Raw genomic sequence first — 17931 nt, forward strand, 5'->3', positions numbered from 1 at the left:
CTGTGATCCGTCCCAGCCATTCCTCGGGGTCCATGGGTTCATCTTCATCACTAGTGGTGCCGGCCACCTGCTCCTCCTCTTCCTGCTGGCTTTTGTTTTTGAACGCGCTGGATGGGCGCATGAACTGCCTGCTGATCGCGATGGCGATGTTCCGGTATGCTGCCAGGTTCAACCCCTGACCATGTAGCCCGATGCGGGTCTCCCGTTTCAACACCTCCCGGAAACGCTCGGACGTCCAGGCCCGCCCGTCGGGGTCTCCTCCCCACATGTATGCCCCCCGTTGGTTGGCGTTCTCCTCTTCTGGATTTCCCTCTTCCTCTCGGATCCGTCGTCGATACTCCTGCAGCCGCTGGGCGAATGGGAGCACCAGCCATAAATACCACACCACCAGTTCCCCGACCTCCCTTGGCAGATACCGGTGGATCACCTTGATGTCGTTGGATGCATGAAACCCCTTGTGGTACCGCGTGACGAACACCACCATCCCATCCTCTATGAATATGTTGCGGTGGCCCCCGTTCTCGGTGTTGATGTGTCGGACGCTGAGCAGCTCGGGCGCCCGTGCCGGTTGGCCCGCCGTGACATGCACCGCCACGCTCAGCTTCTCCCGGAATCTCACCACCCAGCGCAGGTATGCGTTGATCGCCTTGATTGCCAAACGGGGCCGGTCGCTGTGCTCTCGCTGGATGAACCGCCGCTGCATCCCGGGCTGTATGCGCATCTGCTGCATCAACCACTGTGCCCCATCCACCGGCCACCGCGTGCGGCTGTCCTTTAAAAAATTCCACCCCGTCCCTCCCTGGGTGGGGTCATCCCGCATCGTGGACCATGGGATGGCTGGTGGCTGCTGTCCATTCAGCTCATTCTCAAACAACAACTCCTCCCGCAGGATCCGCCTCGTCGCTCCCACCAGCCCGTGTGTGAAGCCCCGGAAGTCGCCCATGGTGAAGTGCATGTCCTTGTACAGCAGCTCATCCCCTCCCATCCAGCCGACGTGGCCGGGTGTGGTGTTGCTGTAGTGCACCTTCAATCCATACGTGCGCAGGTCCAGCATCCACTGCATGGGACTGTGTGTGCCGCGGACCATGAATGCCTCCATGAACAGCTCAAGCCATTCCTGAAACGATCGCTGCTTTCTGTTGTTTGAAGTTGACCCGCCGATGGATATCATGGCCGGGGGATCATCGCTGCGTGGGGACGATGTGGGCGGTGATGATGGGGGGTTGGAACTGGCACTGGTCCTGCCGCTGTCACTTTCATACCCTTCATTCTGGTTGCCTGTGAACGTGTAATCCGCCTCCTCCATGGGGCTCACCACGGCCCACTCTCCCACCATCTGGCTTGCTTGGTTCCTGGCCAGCATGTCGGATGCATTGGCGTCCAGTCGCAGCGCCTTGTGCACCACCATGAACCGTGCCACCTTGATGATCCGTGACAACATTGGTGGGTAGCTCTCCGCGTCGCACCATCCATACTCCCCCCGTCCCAGCACCGCCAACGCGTCTACCAGCGCGCACTCATAATCCTCCACCTGAACCCGCTGGTTCAGCAGCTCAATGCAAAAATCCAAACATGCCATCTGCATCTTGGTTAATTTGAACTTATCTTCTTCTTCTGGCTGGGTATCTCTCTGTCCCTTCTCCTCCTCCTCTTCTTCTTCCTCAGTCATCTGCTCATCCATGGGGTCTGGGCTGATGGGGTGTCGCTGGTCGGCTCCCTCTGTGGTGGCTACCTGCCATAATACCCTCCATGTCTTGCGCTGCCGTGGTGTGAACCGGTACTGTGGGCTCGTCCATTCATGCTCGACCTGCGTTCGGGCGAAAAACATCAACATCTGCTGCCATGGCCTCACGTGCTCGGCGATGCTCTCCTCGTCCATGTATGCCTGCAACGGGGTGTGCCGGGTCTGGTGTCGCTCTGTGCGGATGGCCTCGATGCGGACGAAGTGACCCAGCCGTGTGATGACTCGCTGGCTGGTACGGGCAACCTGACCCATGGCCTCCCAGATGGCCCTCGCGGCCAGTTCATCTGGGCACGTGGTGTCATCGTCGGGCCGCTGGACGCAGTTGACCAGATCATTGGGTGCGATGTTGGTCAAGTACACCGGCCATCTGGTCCGCCGCAGCCATGGATTGGCTTCATCGTGCTCCCCGGCCTGGATGACATTGCTGGTCTGCCGTTGCTGTTCCTGGTAAAACCGCTCCAGCTCATCAATGACCTGGCTGGCTCTGTTCTGGTCTGGCGTGCCGGTGTGCTCAGTAGTCTCCTTAGTCTGGATCTGTATGTAGTGGGAGCCCTTGCGCGATGCAAATACCTGCTGGAACTGCACCTTCTGGCATGATCTGTCCACCTCATCCTGTAGCCATCTTGAATGGGTAGTTCCGGGATTGGTTCATTCAGTATTGTGGGCAGTGTTAACTGTGTAGTATCTCGAGCCACATTGTCCCACTGTTCAATGTTCTCCTTTATCTGCTGAACCACCGCATGCTTTAGCTGATGGGCCTTGCCTTTCAGATGCTGTTCAATCTCTGTTGGCCACACAGCGTGCTTGCACCGGCGGCATATGATACTGAGGTATGATTCACAGTGGATAAATAATTGATGTTCCATGTCGATGTTGGGTCTGTCTTGTGCATTGAATATATATATATTTCCTTCATTCAGTGTCTTTGTGTGAAACTTGACAGATCTGATCTGGTGTGAATGTTTGTTTTTCTGTGTTTAAAATCACTCCAGAATGAAGCCTTTCAGTTTTTTTATATATTTTGCTATTTTTATTTACTTTGTTGATCTAGTAACCCTAACCGCTCCGTTGCCTGGGTGAAAATATAGATATTTAGTTGGGTCTGGTTGGGTTGATGGCTTACCCCATCAAACATCGCACCTCAACTCATTGACTTTGACACCACAATGTAACCCCTTCCCGGCGGAATTATCGCTTTTGATTTGGATATGTTGTATTTCATATCCACTACGGCCTACATGCAAAGTTTGAAGTCAATTGACTGCGTGGTTGATTGGACGTTCAACGTCTGAAACCAAATGGAATGTACGTCCAATCTGCCCTGCTCTGATTGGTCGGTTTTCTAACCCTGAATGGAATGGACGTCCATTCCACCCCCACCTGTTGGATAGTGCTTGTACATGGTCCGTATAGTTCCTCCAACATACTGACATTCAGATTGCCGCCAACACATGTAGCCCTTGTGGATGAGCAGCTCATGTATTGGTTTGTTCAATTCCGTGGACAATATCAACCGGCCGAGATCATGCGCGATATGATCCCACCGTTGAATTATCTGCTTGATACTCTGTGTGGCTGTATACTCTAACTGATGAGTTGAACCCTTCAAATGCCGTTCGATTTCTGTTGGCCATACTGCATACTTGCATTGACGGCATATGATGATGGGGTATGATTCACACTGAATGAAAAATTGATGTTCCATCTTAATGAAGTCAGTGTATTCTTGAGTTGATATATATATATATATATATATATTCTTTGAAAATGAAGTATAAACACACTTCACTCGACAATGATAATTTGCTCTAAATTTAAGTTTTGTAATGCTTCTAAGCAATTGCAGATCAATACTTAAATGTATGATGTTAATTTCTGTCTGATTGTTATTTCGCTGATCTGTGACCGTTTTGATGATGGTAGTTGCCCTGGGGCGAAATATATATATTTAATATTGATAACTCTGCAAAACAACTTATCTACTTTAATGTTGTAATAATATGATTTTCTGATGAAATTATGTCTTGAAATTAAATATCATACTCTGTATATATAATATAACTGGCTACTGAAGTTTAAGGTCTGGTTGTGATGAGTTGTCTATGAAAATATAATATTATACATTTTATAACGGAGGTGAAAGGCTGATTTGTATTGAAATTTATAAAGATGACAGCTAGCTGCTGAAGTTGGAAATCTGGTCATAATGAATTGCATGAGAAAAATATATATCTTTAATCATTTATAGCTCTATGTTGTCATCTATTTCTACTGTTACATATGATGGCTGCTGTTTTTGAGCTTTTCTGCTAACGCTCTTTTCCATGTTCCGTGCCCGCTTTCGCACCCCTGGGCCTGGGTTAAACCCCAGGAATTCATGATTGCATGAGAAAAATATATATCTTTAATCATTTATAGCTCTATGTTATCATCTATTTCTACTTACTGTTACATATGATGGCTGCTGTTTTTGAGCTTTTCTGCTAACGCTCTTTTCCATGTTCCGTGCCCGCTTTCGCACCCCTGGGCCTGGGTTAAACCCCAGGAATTCATGATTGCATGAGAAAAATATATATCTTTAATCATTTATAGCTCTATGTTGTCATCTATTTCTACTGTTACATATGATGGCTGCTGTTTTTGAGCCTTTCTGCTAACGCTGTTTTCCATGTTCCGTGCCCGCTTTCGCACCCCTGGGCCTGGGTTAAACCCCAGGAATTCATGATTGCATGAGAAAAATATATATCTTTAATCATTTATAGCTCTATGTTATCATCTATTTCTACTGTTACATATGATGGCTGCTGTTTTTGAGCTTTTCTGCTAACGCTCTTTTCCATGTTCCGTGCCCGCTTTCGCACCCCTGGGCCTGGGTTAAACCCCAGGAATTCATGATTGCATGAGAAAAATATATATCTTTAATCATTTATAGCTCTATGTTGTCATCTATTTCTACTGTTACATATGATGGCTGCTGTTTTTGAGCCTTTCTGCTAACGCTGTTTTCCATGTTCCGTGCCCGCTTTCGCACCCCTGGGCCTGGGTTAAACCCCAGGAATTCATGATTGCATGAGAAAAATATATATCTTTAATCATTTATAGCTCTATGTTATCATCTATTTCTACTGTTACATATGATGGCTGCTGTTTTTGAGCTTTTCTGCTAACGCTCTTTTCCATGTTCCGTGCCCGCTTTCGCACCCCTGGGCCTGGGTTAAACCCCAGGAATTCATGATTGCATGAGAAAAATATATATCTTTAATCATTTATAGCTCTATGTTGTCATCTATTTCTACTGTTACATATGATGGCTGCTGTTTTTGAGCCTTTCTGCTAACGCTGTTTTCCATGTTCCGTGCCCGCTTTCGCACCCCTGGGCCTGGGTTAAACCCCAGGAATTCATGCCACTCCCGGCTGACAGCCTGGTACCGCACACGCCGTGCCTCAATGTGGCCCGGTGCCTCCTGCAGCCCCCGCGCATATACTGTACCTGCAGCCCAGGATCCATGGCCTGCCTGCTGGTCTACTGCCGAATCATCTGCCCCATATTCCCGCTTGAACCCTCCACAGGACAGGTGCATACGCGAGATGGCAATGGCGGCATGCCGCCAAGTGATTACATTGAGCTTGGTCTGGAGGTGTGTCTTTGCCTCGCGCTGAAGCACCACCCGCAGCCGGCTGCTGTCCCACGGTCCATGCCCCCGCGGCCAGAGAAATGGTGACCGCAGCCCCCCTTGGCTATCACTGTCTCCATATGCAAGCCGCTGGACCGCCCGCGCGAAAGGTAGAATCAGCCAGAGGTAGTACACCACCAGCTCACTGACCTCTGCTGGCAGATAGCGGTGGATGATCTTTGTGGAGTTGGTCATGCTGTAGCCTTTGTGATAGGTTGTCACCATGCTCACCAGCCCATGTTCAATAAAAATGCTGCGGTGGCGGCCGCAGACCGTGTTACTGTGCCGTATGCTGAGCAGCTCTGTGGCCCGCGCAGGCTGGCCCCCAGTGAGATGAACCACAAGAAGCAGCTGCTCAAGAAATCCATCCACCTGCTGCAGATAGTCATCTACCACTGCTGTGTCCCAGACCACCTGATGATCAGATGGCCGTACAGCTACCCACTCTGCCCGGAGCCTGTCTGTTGTGAGGACTCGGTCCAGCAGCCATCGCTCCCCTGTGGTTGGAAGGGCCTTGCAGTTCTGCGGTGCTCGAAGGAAGTTCCAGCCGCGCTGATTGTTTGTAGGGCTGTCCGCCAGCTGGGCCAGCGCCAGGCGTGGCACTACCACCTCCCGTGCTTCCTCTTCATGAACAAGAAAGAGCTGCTCAAGCTTGTGCTGTGTCAGCTCCACCTGCGTGCGCACGAAGCGCCGGAGCCCTGCTATGCTTAGATGCAGCTCTCTGTAGCTTAGAGTCTGCTGGTCATCGCTCCAGTAGACATACCCTAGACTCGTGGTGGTGTTCTGCACTCGCTTGCCGAATGTCCGCAGCCGGGTCACCCAGCCAAAGGGGGCAGCCACTCCTGGGAGGAGGAAGCGTTCACGCATGGCATCCAGCGCATCTGCAGGGTGCTCCACCTGCCCATCCTCGGCCATCTGAACTGCCTGCTGTACCACCAGCATCTGTGCCATCTTCACGAGCCCGGAGAGGTAGCCTGTGTAGCCATATGGGTCCCGGAACGTCCGCTTCGTGGCATCCACCCCAAGCACGGCCAGAAAGCCAACCAGCGGACTCTCGAAGATGTCCCCCTTCAGGGGGTGGTCCAGCAGGGCGATGGAGAGGTCTAGGCAGGCCTGATCCAGCCTCCTGCTAACCTCCTCGCCTGCCTGGCCCTGCCGGCTGCCCTGGCGGAGCAGGTCTCTTGCGGAGGCCTCCATCGAATCAAGGGCTGCCAGCTGGGCGGTGGTGAACTGGTGGCTGAGCTCCACTGGCTCGGGCCCCGCGCCTGCGGGAGGCCGACTGGTTCGGAAGGCAAAGCATACCAGCCGCTGCCACACCTGCCGGTAGGCGCGGTAGGTCGACGGCTTAAGCTCAATCAGGATCGGCCGCTCCCACACCCGCGGCCGCTGGAGGAAGCTGCTGATGCGCACCTGGCCAGACATGTCTGGTTAGCCATGATCTCCCAGCCAGACCAGAGAGAGGGGGGTGTTAAGATGAGATGAGGGAGAGGGGGGATGAACAGCAGCAGTCCTGTACATGCCTGGTCAAACTCATTGATCCGCCGCTCCTTGATTGAAGTGTATGCTGCCTGGATCAGCCGCTCCACGCTGTCCGTGAAGGCAACCAGTAATGGCTCGTGCGTGGGGTCAGGCAACATCCCCAGCCGGGCCACAGCGGTGAAGTCCCGCCCACGCAGGTACTCAGGCCAGCGTGTAAGCTCCAGCCACGGTGACACCTCTGTGCCGTCTTTGAAGGCGGGGTCCGGCACCAGCTGCTCGGCCGCGGTGGTCACTCCTGCATCCCGCGCCAGTGCCCCTGCGACCTGGCTGCGGATGAAGTCCACCTCGCTCATCCTTGCCGCCTGGCTTGCCCGCTGTGTCTGTGCGGCCGGGGTCACCTGGAAGAAGCTGCTGCCTGCCGCAGACGGGAAGAAACGCTGGCAGCTTACCACCAGAGGCTGGGTGGAGATCGGGGCCAGCCTCGTCGGTCGCCGCCCCCGGCCGGGCCGCGGTATCTCGGGGTGGGCCTTCGGTTGGTGTTTTGACACGGCACCCAGGGTGCGGGACACGTACGGGCAGTGCGGGCAGCGGTAGCCCCGGTAGACAGGCAGTCCGGGGACTGGAGCACTCTCGGGAGGCGGTGGGCAACAGGGTTCCTGAGTGCGGTCAAACACCGGCTCCAGCTGGTCCTGCATCATCGCAGCCACTGCGGCCTCCCGGAGACCTGCCGTCGCGGCCGAGGGATGGTTGCGGTGCCGCTTAGCCAGGTGGGTGAGGACATTCGCAACAGCAACAGCAAATCCACATGGGCGGCAGATCCACAGGCGGTGGGACCTATTATAAATAAAGAGATCCATTCTCACAGTAAATCTCTCATCAAGGTTGGCTGTCTGTCAATATTTGAAAGAGTATAATATTTTAAAAGAGGTCGGTCAGAGAGAGATCAGAAGAAAGAGCAAAAGACAAGACATAAGAGAGAGAAAGAAAGAAAAAAAAAAAAACGGTCATGGCATGAACGCGTCAATATATAAATAAATGCATTAATGTGGAGACGCGTGGATGCGCGAGCGCGACCGGGGGCCACGGGCACCGCGACGCGGGCCACTGCGGGCACGCGGCGGCGGGAGCGGGAGCACGCACGGGCGGCCAATCAGGGCGGGAGAAGATCGGACGGGGGCGCGTCGGACGGCGCACTAGGGTATAGATCATTGGGTGCGATGTTGGTCAAGTACACCGGCCATCTGGTCCGCCGCAGCCATGGGTTGGCTTCATCGTGCTCCCCGGCCTGGATGACATTGCTGGTCTGCCGTTGCTGTTCCTGGTAAAACCGCTCCAGCTCATCAATGACCTGGCTGGCTCTGTTCTGGTCTGGCGTGCCGGTGTGCTCAGTAGTCTCCTTAGTCTGGATCTGTATGTAGTGGGAGCCCTTGCGCGATGCAAATACCTGCTGGAACTGCACCTTCTGGCATGATCTGTCCACCTCATCCTGTGCTGCCGTACGCTTTTGTGGCGCTGTACGGCCACGGCTGGGATATGGCGACCAGCTGTGCTTGTTCTGCCAGTGCTTGCGCATGGTGTTCATGTTCCCTGCCACATACTGGCACTGGGGATCCCGCTGGCACCTGTAGCCATCATGAATGGGTAGTTCCGGGATTGGTTCATTCAGTATTGTGGGCAGTGTTAACTGTGTAGTATCTCGAGCCACATTGTCCCACTGTTCAATGTTCTCCTTTATCTGCTGAACCACCGCATGCTTTAGCTGATGGGCCTTGCCTTTCAGATGCCGTTCAATCTCGGTTGGCCACACAGCGTGCTTGCACCGGCGGCATATGATAATGAGGTATGATTCACAGTGGATAAATAATTGATGTTCCATGTCGATGCTGGGTCTGTCTTGTGCATTGAATATATATATATTTCCTTCATTCAGTGTCTTTGTGTGAAACTTGACAGATCTGATCTGGTGTGAATGTTTGTTTTTCTGTGGTTAAAATCACTCCAGGATGAAGCCTTTCAGTTTTCTTATATGTTTTGCTATTTTTATTTACTTTGTTGATCCTGCACCGCTTTGCACCGCTCCGTTGCCTGGGTGAAAATATATATATTTAGTTGGGTCTGGTTGGGTTGGTGGCTTACCCCATCAAACATCGCACCTCAGGTATAGGGAGCTCGACCGCGACCGGGCCACTGCGGGCACGCGGAGGCGGGAGCGGGAGCACGCACGGGCGGCCAATCAGGGAGGGGTATAGATCAAAAGACACCATCGATATCAGTCCTAACTAGCGCCGGTGGCGTGAAGCCGAGATTTTTCATGAATTGGACTCAGTGAGCGTAAATTTCGACAGCTTGATCCTTGGTATGTAAAAAATAGATCCATCTGTAACGGGTGGCGTCATCAGTGATGAGCATATAATATTTGGTCCTTTGACGAGATTCGATAGGGTAATCAGACATGTCATCCAGCGTACGACCACCGTCAGCAAGGTCAATATGAACACGTTGCATTGCTCACAACACTCGTGGCATGGGAGTTTGTGAGAACTTGCGTGTCATGCCTGCTTTGACGCAGCTATTGCAGAAGAAGCCTGTTTTAGATTCTTTGATGCAGATGCTGGATGACGGGTCCTTCACTAGTGCAATGATCGCGCCAGCGTGGATATGCCCTAGTGTGACATGCCATTCCATGAGTGTTCTTGTCAGGGGGTTGCGATCGCTAGGTTGATCGTTAGGTTTCCCCGCGATTGTCGACATTGCGTCCCTGTAATTGTAAGATTTGGCCATAAAATGGACGGTCTGGGACGGGTGATGGACATCTATTTGGGATTCTCATTCTATTATCTTGTAGACCGATTCTTTGGACGTGTGAACAGCGGTGAAGTTGGCACTGTTCAGGGCTCTTATTGTAAAATAGAAAGGGGTGGTATCTGATAGTTGATATCTGAAGCCTTGATCTTCTAGCTTCGCGAAGGATAGAAGGTTGACAGTTAGATTGAGAATTCAGTGGACGTGACCAACTGGGATATCCCCCTCTTCTGATTCAAGAAGAATATCACCTATCTCCTCAACCCATTCTACACCACCGTCCGCGGTAGTAATTTGTAAATCGCCCTCGAACGACTTCGCGCGCACCAACGAGTGCCTTTGCCCGTCATATTAAAGCTTGCGCAGGTGTCGAGATACCAAGGTTTGAATGTTGTAGCGGACGACGCGGATAAAGCAATTGCTGTGTTAGCACTAGGTTGGGAGGCAAGAAGATCTGGTGCTTTGATGCCAGTAGGTTTGTTGTCATCCTTGTCCTTCTTCTTATCCTTTCCCTTCTTTTTGGCACCTTCAGTGTTGTCAGTGCCCTTATTATCCTTATTCTCTTTCCTCCACCACTCAGGTGCTTTGTCAGGGTTCAGATGATAGCAATTAGCCTTCATATGCTCTGGAATCTTGCAGTATCCGCACTTTGCGGTTGCGGTGGAAGTTGTGTTGTCATTATCATTGGTGGCCGCGTTGGCCTTTGGAGGTTTAGGGCGTCCAGTACCCTCTGACTTACTCATTCAATGAGCAATTTGTTTTGTGAGATTGTTGATATCTAAGTTGACAATCGGACCCTGACCCGTCCTGTAGAATGTATCAAGGCGTGATTTAACATAGATCCTCTGATAATCTCGGAGGCCGATAATAAAGAAATCATGGAAGTAGTTCTCACCGCGGTCCTCCGTTAGTTGTCGCATGCGAGCAGACAGGTATTGATATCGGCGTATGTACGCCAGGTAATCACCGTCCTTGACATGCAAGTGGGTAAATTCTTTAAGGATGTTAATCCTTTCTTGCTCTAGGGATATCGCATATGCTGCGCTTACCTTGTTCCATAGGGCTGCCGCGTTGTCGGGTTGAATGGATCCCATGGTCAAACGGACAGAACCTACCAGGGATTGCAACATGAGATGAAAGAGAAGTTTTGAATGTATCACCCAATATCACTGATCAAGTGATGATAAACCTTCAGGTGGTTTCTGTTGGTTCTTATTAAGAATATCTGCACCACCGATCACTTCTGCATCCGACAAGAACGCCATCTTCCACATCTGATAGTTGGTGCCATTGAATGTGGTGACAGACTTTGTGTTCAACGAGGCCTGCGCTTCCTTCTGGTATTCGCGAGCCAGCATGTTCGGATCTTCTTCTGGTATAGGGTTCGGAGGAGGTGGAGGTGGTGGAGGAGGTGGAGGAGGTGGCGGCGCGCGTGCTGATATCAGTCACTCGCAGAGTGCAATTAGATCTGCTGCTGCCATGGTCACCATGCCGTTAGGATTCAGTGTAGGTATCGGCATAGGACTGGGCGTGCCATCCTCGGATTCCTCGCGTTCTGGCATCTTGCCAGTATCGCGTGCGGAGCCAGAGGTTGTCATGTCTTCCTCTGCCATCGCGTATTCAGTTTGATCACCCTCCACTTCTGAGCCGGATTCTTGCTCAATAACAGGGGGGAAGGATTGGGGGACCCTTGATTGTGAACGTAGTGTCTTCTTACGTCCTGATATGGGGGTCGGAGGTAATCGAGAACCACTCATAATCGGTATAGAAAGATTCTGTTAGAAATGAATAAATGAAATTTTTGGTCCCTTCAAGATAGCAATGAAATCTTTGCAGCAGTCTCGACAGTAATCCCGTCAATTACACTACTTTTATAGGAAAAGAGCTTTCTTTTCAGGGGAATAATGTCTAACTCATCCAATATAACGTCGGTCGCAGTGTACTCTAATTAAAATGTCTCATTTTATTTAAAAATCTGCTATCTGGGCCATAACCTGTGGGATGGTTAATCTTCTCATTGTGCGATCGCTAGCTAACTATATATAGGGGTAATCACGTGCGGTGGAGGGCTGTGGGAGGATAACGTTGTTGTCATTTCTAAAACTAACTACGCGAGAGCAATACAATATGTTGGGGGGCACGTGATAGGGTAGCCGAGAAACAGAACGAGCCCAACAGGTGTAGGTCAGATGATGAGTCACACGAGGTTCAGCCGATGTGTACTCCGTAGTCTCCTCCAACCCCAACGCAACTTCACAAAGCAGGAAGTTCTGGAGGAACAATTCCCCCAAAATTCTACCTAATTCTCCTACCATTGTAACATTTTTTTTTTTTTAATTCTTATTTTGGTGACTATATGGTTTCAACCTGTTCTCCATCGATTTAGCTTCGTATGTTCCCGGTTGGAGTTGCATCAACTTCTAGGCCAACTTGCCCCTCCACCATGTCTCCGCCTACCATTATCGCTCCCTCTATTCTTTCCGCGGATTTCGCTGCGCTTGGGGCGGCATGTTCCGACTTGATGAAATCAAACAGTGATTGGATTCATGTGGATATTATGGATGGCCATTTTGTTCCCAATATCACTTTTGGCGCCCCAGTTGTATCCAAAATCCGCAGACATGTAGCCCGACCTTCTAATCCTGGTGGAAAAGGCACTTTTGATTGCCATATGATGATTGCAGAGGTAATATTTTATTCTATCTCTTCCCCCCCCCCCCTCCCTCGTCCATCTGTTGGTGGTCCCGTTTTCTTCGTTACCAAACACTTTTCACCCACTTTTATATATTCACTAGATGGCGCGCTCATTTAGCAGGCTTGTTGACTTTCATGGATGTTACTTGGAAAAGAAAAAAAAAAAAAAAAAAAAAAAAAAAAAAAAAAGAGAGACTTCTGAAGGGTGGGCGGTGTATTATTGCAACATTCCACTTTGGGCCACCTCCATTCCTCTGTCCACTATTAGAGTTGTCAGCCATTTTCGAGCCTATTTTAATTTCTCTCCCTCTCCATGTTCCTTTGTTTCTTTTCTAATTCAGCCAAAGTAACCTACAATCGTTCGGGTGATCTCCTACTTTTGTATCTCATTTGTGTCAATTCGTCCTTATTCGTCCTTTTCCATTAATTAATTTGCTAACCCATGTCAATGAGAGCGGAGGGGTTGCTACGCGCCATAACCCTGGTCCAAACGGCTATGGCGGATAGGGTTGTGCCCAGCGCGAAGCGGCATTGAGGCCCCTCCTATTACCACGCATGATATGAATCCATATAGCCCCAGAAATGGGTGACGCAATTCAAAGGTGCAGGTTGTGACCTCTACTGTTTCCACTATGAAGCAGCCATGACGTCAACTGCCGCTAAGGACCCGACGGATACGTCGACCACCCGCCGCACCAGTCCGAGTGAGCTTATTCGGTATATCCATGAGAATGGTATGCAAGCTGGTATAGCTATCAAGCCAGATACTCCAGTGGATGTGTTGTGGGATATACTTGAACAGGAAGATCCCTTGGATAGACCTGATGTGAGTCTACCCTAAGCCTTTGGCCAGTCACAATATTGCGCATAAACTGTTCATAACAACAAAACTGCCGTGTTCGTTATTGGCTTTTGGGAATTGAATCGCAAATCTAATAAATTCTGATAAATAAACTAAACTGCTACAGATGGTGCTCGTTATGACGGTGTACCCCGGATTCGGCGGGCAGAAATTCATGGCTTCAGAATTACCCAAAGTAAATGCCCTGCGAGTCAAGTATCCCCATCTTAATATTGAAGTCGATGGAGGCCTCGGAGAGGACACCGTAGAACAGGCGGCAGAGGCTGGGGCCAACGTGATTGTTGCTGGGTCGGCTGTATTTGGCGCTCGGGATCCAGCTCAAGCAATTGCAACGCTCAGAGAAGCCGTCGAGAAACGGAGAAAATGAAAATAATAAATGGCAAAAAATGGGAAACGGAAAGGGAAATAAAATGGCAGTTGAGGAGGCTTTCGTTGTGCGGCTTGTAAAGGAGTCGACGAATCGATTATACAAGACCTTACTAAGAAGCTGATGGTGTATCATTGCCTCACACACAATTGTCCCAAGAGGTTTTGCTTCACCTTTGGAGCTTTCAGTGCGTGCGTTCTTCTCACTTAGGGGACCAATGTACCTTCTGTCATAAAAAATAACCCCACGCAATTAAACTGCATAATCAACCATAGTGGATTGTCTTCATCACTGGGGTATTTCCCTGCCACTTTAGCCTACTAAATAAGCGGCTGGTAAGATCCCATCTGTCATGTTCGTCAAACACAGTCTTTTGATGTTCCAGCGACTGTCACTTCTTCATCCTCTTTCTTATCAGTGTTTTGTTCATCGTCGCATGAGGCATGGAAACCTGATTCCTTTCTGGGATAACTCTCCTTCACCTTGACGTGTTCACCTGCAGGGGCGGCATCTGACTTCCCAGTTGTGCCTTCATCCCTAAGGGCAGCCCCCTGATGCAATGTACTAAGCTCCCTGACAAGTTGATTTTGCTCACTGGGTGATGTGACAGAAACCACAGTCCCACGATCATGCTTTGGCGGGGACATTCCCTTAGCGAAGTTCGCCTCCAAGTCGGCACTTGATGTCGTAGCTACCCCGGAGAGGGAGGGCCTGTGAGCCGAGATGCTTTCACCAATTTCTTCTATACGTTCCGGGACACCTTTTAGCGACCCTAGGGGCTCTGAGTTCCTCTTCTCATCAGGCTCGGATGTCTCAGGATTTGTCTTTTCTAAGACGGCCGAAACCGTTCCCTGGGTATTTGCAGAGGCCGAATTGGCGACTAGTTTTGTTCGTGTGTTCTCCTTAGCTTTTGAAGCTGTCTCTTCTCCGGCTTGTCGTAAAGCAAGTGTGAGAGGATCCTCTAGCAGCAGGACCCTTGATGGGAACTCTTGGATTTGGAATTGATTTGAGGGAGTGGGTTCAACGGGAAGTGAAGTCGGAACAGCAGTGATTGAGGGGTGGGTAATGTCTGACTTAGATAAGGCTGTGGGCCTGCTTGTGGACATCGAAGACTCGCTGCCAAGGCGCATTTTGAGCTCGCCGTATTCATTCCACTCCTCAATCTCTTCTAAATCCTAAACACGTTTCCGTAAGCCACAACATTGCGCTGGTTAAGATGCTCCTTGTAGGTAAAAGTTACTCACCCCAACAATCATCCCGTCCCTGACTAGCCCGGGCAGCTTTTTCCCCCTTGACCGTCTACCCCACAACCTGCGTGCTTCCTCATCAGTCGCAACATCGACGGCCCGGAAGAGGATATTGTTGGCTTTTAGGATTGTTTCCAGTCGCGAAGTTGCTGTGATTATGTGGGATGAGCCTGCAGTCAGAGAGGTATAGAGATAGAGCGGGTCGGAGTCATTGACGTAGGATTTGGTGTAGGAATCAGCCATGATTGAAACCCAAAAGTATTTCGTAATGGCCGGATACTACTATAGTTACCTAGGCACCTATACGGAAATGGAGAGAATATAAGTGAAACGGTTCTTTAGCCGATCGATCAGAGACTGCCGAATTGGAATCGCCTGCTCTTCATATTTTTCTCTTGTCGCAGCTCTTGCGGAACCTCAGGATTTACGGAAAGTCCACCTCGCTCAAAGCGCATTTCTGCCAAGCCCAATTTGTAGCGGGGTTTTAGTTAATCTGTACTTCTGTAGTTAGTGTAAACTCGTAATTAACTATTAAGGTTAAAAGATTTTCCGACCGAAAACAAGAGCCCCTTGAGCCTTCCCTTGGGATTTAACACGAGGGATATGATGCCTCTAATTGAGCTGCACGATCAACACAAGACACTGCTAGGCATCCAACACATGCCTGTGAAAGTATGTTTCTTGTATAGCTGGCCAATGGCTGGTAGGCATCTCAACTTCCGCAGTCTGATCATATCATCAGCTCTTTTGTCAGAGTTGGAAGAGGGGGGAAGAGGAGGTAACGGAAAAAGGGAGAGAGATGGAAGCCCGGCAAGATTCGTCTTGCTATGGCTAAAACTTCCGGTTTCAGCATCGATGTAATTGCACTATAATGGTTTGCCCGTCGTCACTTTGGGAGCCGTGTTCCGCAGTTGTTTGGGGACAAGTGATAGCAAACAGGGTGCGCTCATGTCCGCTGTAGCCATATCCCGCAGCAAGCGTTACCGGATGAGAACGAACGTCGAGTAAAGAGTTGTAGATTGTCTGTGCATGTTTGTGCATGGCAGTTGTATGGTTAGTATCGACGAGTGATACGATTCCTGTAAGTTAAGCCAAGTCCAGTCCATAGAGTCCGACTGGTGGCCCCGCTAGCTGACCCCTTCTAGGTATCGTTGCTATCCCTCATCGTGGCCTGTGTTCTTGTACCGTACAGAAGACCGGTTGGATCCGCAATTCCTGTCTGGCTGACACGCTGGTGTTTCCCACCGTCGTCCACGGCATCCTGCTTTCGTCTGTGAACGTGGACGGTGAGTAGGCCACTCCTTTGTGGTCCTGTCCGTTTGGCCACCCGCACCTAGTTCTACGACTGGGGCGCTACAGCATCTTCCTGTGAATTGGCCTCATCGTGGCCGGGGAGTTTGCTGGAGCATGGGACGGTGAGAACTCTACTGACTGCCTGTTCTCTGATGTTTGACAAGCATCTTTGGCCTTGGCCGTCTAGTTCTTCCGCGCCAAATAGTTTGATCACACACACGATTGCGCCGGGAATCCCGTCTCCCTCAACACGAAGTTGTTCACCTGCTAGTCCACCTGCAACTTAATGGTCGTTCTCCCCGTCGCGCAAGGACGCGACTAATAGTATCTACGTCTTCCTGTCGCTCCAACGGATGACCTTTGGAACCGCCGCTCTCTCGGGCGTCGCTTGTTGTGCTCCTGCCGCCTTCTTACTAATATCCAGGTGTGAAAGGATCCTAAATATCAACCGGAAGGCACGCTTCGGGAACGGAGAGGAAGAGGGTCCTAATGACGCCACCATTCGATCCATGGCGGAAGTCAACGCTTTGGTAGGTGTGCTCCTACGTGCTGTGGAGATTGGCGTGTTGGGCACCGCCATGTTTGCTAACCTCACCCTCAACGAGATGAACCAGCTAAACACATAACTCATGTACTCGACTTAAGCAACAGACACAAAGTAGCGCACGTCACACCCGTATCCCACGACGATTCTCCTCGGGTTAGCTAACCTGCAGCCCCGACTCGGATAACAGTCCAGTTACCCCTCGAGCACGATCACCGGCATCTCCAAGACCGTCCCGCTCTCCATCGCCGCTTCCCTCGTCCAGCAGACCGCGGCAGCCACGCGCCCGTATTTCGGCGCGACAACGTATCTTGTCAGACCTGCAAAGCGCAACCCCATCGTCATCTGGTGATTCACCTGTAGGTGCTTTGTTGCAACAGCGCGACACCTTGAAAGCGCCCACATCCGCCTATTATGGTCCACCGGAAACACGCGCTCACATTCCCCCACTGGGCCCATCGTCTACATCTCTCATGGCCGCAATTTGCCTGCTATTTTGGTCTCATTGTAACCTAGCCGTCATCGCGTAAAAGTTCGGCTGCCTTCAGCGCCCCGCGGCCTCTTCATCAAAACCGCGGCTACTGTTAGCATGAACCGCCCTATGATTTACCTGAATGTGGCGGGGGTATCTATACACCAAGATACTAAAGGACTATTGGCATCATTGACTTGGAGACAGTGTAATCTATACAGTCAACGGGCGCTTCACATTCGAAACCATCACAGAATATATGTACCTATGACTGGACAGTTTTTGAAGAATTTCGACCCTGAGAATTTTGGAAGTCGGAATCGTCACACCGATCCCACTAACTTTTCGTCTACGCTCCCGTCGGATATTTCCTAAAAACTCTGGAGCGCCGCGCCAACTGTACGGGCAATCATCAGTTGCCAATCCCTCGCCTTCCAAAATATATAGCGATATGGTAGATCGCCGTCCGGAGCTCTTCGTGCTTTGGCCACCTACCGTGGTCAACTTCCTAGCATCCCAGGATGTGCTATATGGTACTAATGAGCGGAAGGCGGGTGACACTTCAGATGTGGCCATATCTCTTGTGTATTGTTAGAATAGAAACAAACTAGAATACAGAGAAAAAAACCTGCAAACATAGTTTTTTTCTTATAACGGAACTCACGCAATCTAACCTTCCACGACGAGAAGCAGTCGGTACAACATACCGCCTTGAGACACCAAATCTCCTGGAAATATTAGACGTACCATCGA

The 17931-nt window shown here is 50.6% G+C and overlaps 6 protein-coding genes across 6 annotated transcripts; 2 read left to right on the top strand and 4 right to left on the bottom strand.

Annotated features, from left to right (window-relative positions):
* Nucleotides 1-50: 50 nt before the first annotated feature.
* On the bottom strand, nucleotides 51-2636 carry HCAG_08272 (conserved hypothetical protein; the record flags this gene model as incomplete). Its single annotated transcript, XM_001536440.1, has 4 exons — nucleotides 51-85; nucleotides 181-1013; nucleotides 1263-2356; nucleotides 2571-2636. 4 exons carry the CDS (start codon nucleotides 2634-2636, stop codon nucleotides 51-53), a joined length of 2028 nt encoding a protein of 675 aa, XP_001536490.1.
* Nucleotides 2637-5010: 2374 nt separating this feature from the next.
* HCAG_08273 (conserved hypothetical protein) lies at nucleotides 5011-7754 on the bottom strand (the record flags this gene model as incomplete). Its single annotated transcript, XM_001536441.1, has 3 exons — nucleotides 5011-6817; nucleotides 6949-7277; nucleotides 7347-7754. The coding sequence occupies 3 exons, from the start codon at nucleotides 7752-7754 to the stop codon at nucleotides 5011-5013; spliced, it is 2544 nt and encodes an 847-aa protein (XP_001536491.1).
* A 2554-nt stretch (nucleotides 7755-10308) lies between these two features.
* On the bottom strand, nucleotides 10309-11057 carry HCAG_08274 (predicted protein; the record flags this gene model as incomplete). Its single annotated transcript, XM_001536442.1, has 4 exons — nucleotides 10309-10324; nucleotides 10439-10506; nucleotides 10749-10810; nucleotides 10889-11057. The coding sequence occupies 4 exons, from the start codon at nucleotides 11055-11057 to the stop codon at nucleotides 10309-10311; spliced, it is 315 nt and encodes a 104-aa protein (XP_001536492.1).
* Nucleotides 11058-12142: 1085 nt separating this feature from the next.
* On the top strand, nucleotides 12143-13622 carry HCAG_08275 (hypothetical protein; the record flags this gene model as incomplete). Its single annotated transcript, XM_001536443.1, has 4 exons — nucleotides 12143-12385; nucleotides 12968-13097; nucleotides 13146-13219; nucleotides 13362-13622. 4 exons carry the CDS (start codon nucleotides 12143-12145, stop codon nucleotides 13620-13622), a joined length of 708 nt encoding a protein of 235 aa, XP_001536493.1.
* A 359-nt stretch (nucleotides 13623-13981) lies between these two features.
* Nucleotides 13982-15112, bottom strand: HCAG_08276 (predicted protein; the record flags this gene model as incomplete). Its single annotated transcript, XM_001536444.1, has 2 exons — nucleotides 13982-14797; nucleotides 14867-15112. 2 exons carry the CDS (start codon nucleotides 15110-15112, stop codon nucleotides 13982-13984), a joined length of 1062 nt encoding a protein of 353 aa, XP_001536494.1.
* A 360-nt stretch (nucleotides 15113-15472) lies between these two features.
* HCAG_08277 (predicted protein) lies at nucleotides 15473-17058 on the top strand (the record flags this gene model as incomplete). The annotated part of the gene is made up of 6 exons (XM_001536445.1): nucleotides 15473-15541; nucleotides 15844-15922; nucleotides 16015-16159; nucleotides 16596-16696; nucleotides 16777-16862; nucleotides 16897-17058. 6 exons carry the CDS (start codon nucleotides 15473-15475, stop codon nucleotides 17056-17058), a joined length of 642 nt encoding a protein of 213 aa, XP_001536495.1.
* Between the last annotated feature and the right edge of the window lie 873 nt (nucleotides 17059-17931).

The sequence above is a fragment of the Histoplasma capsulatum genome, genomic scaffold (genome assembly GCF_000149585.1).
Source record: "Histoplasma capsulatum NAm1 scaffold_11 genomic scaffold, whole genome shotgun sequence".
Classification (NCBI taxonomy): Eukaryota; Fungi; Ascomycota; class Eurotiomycetes; order Onygenales; family Ajellomycetaceae; genus Histoplasma; species Histoplasma mississippiense.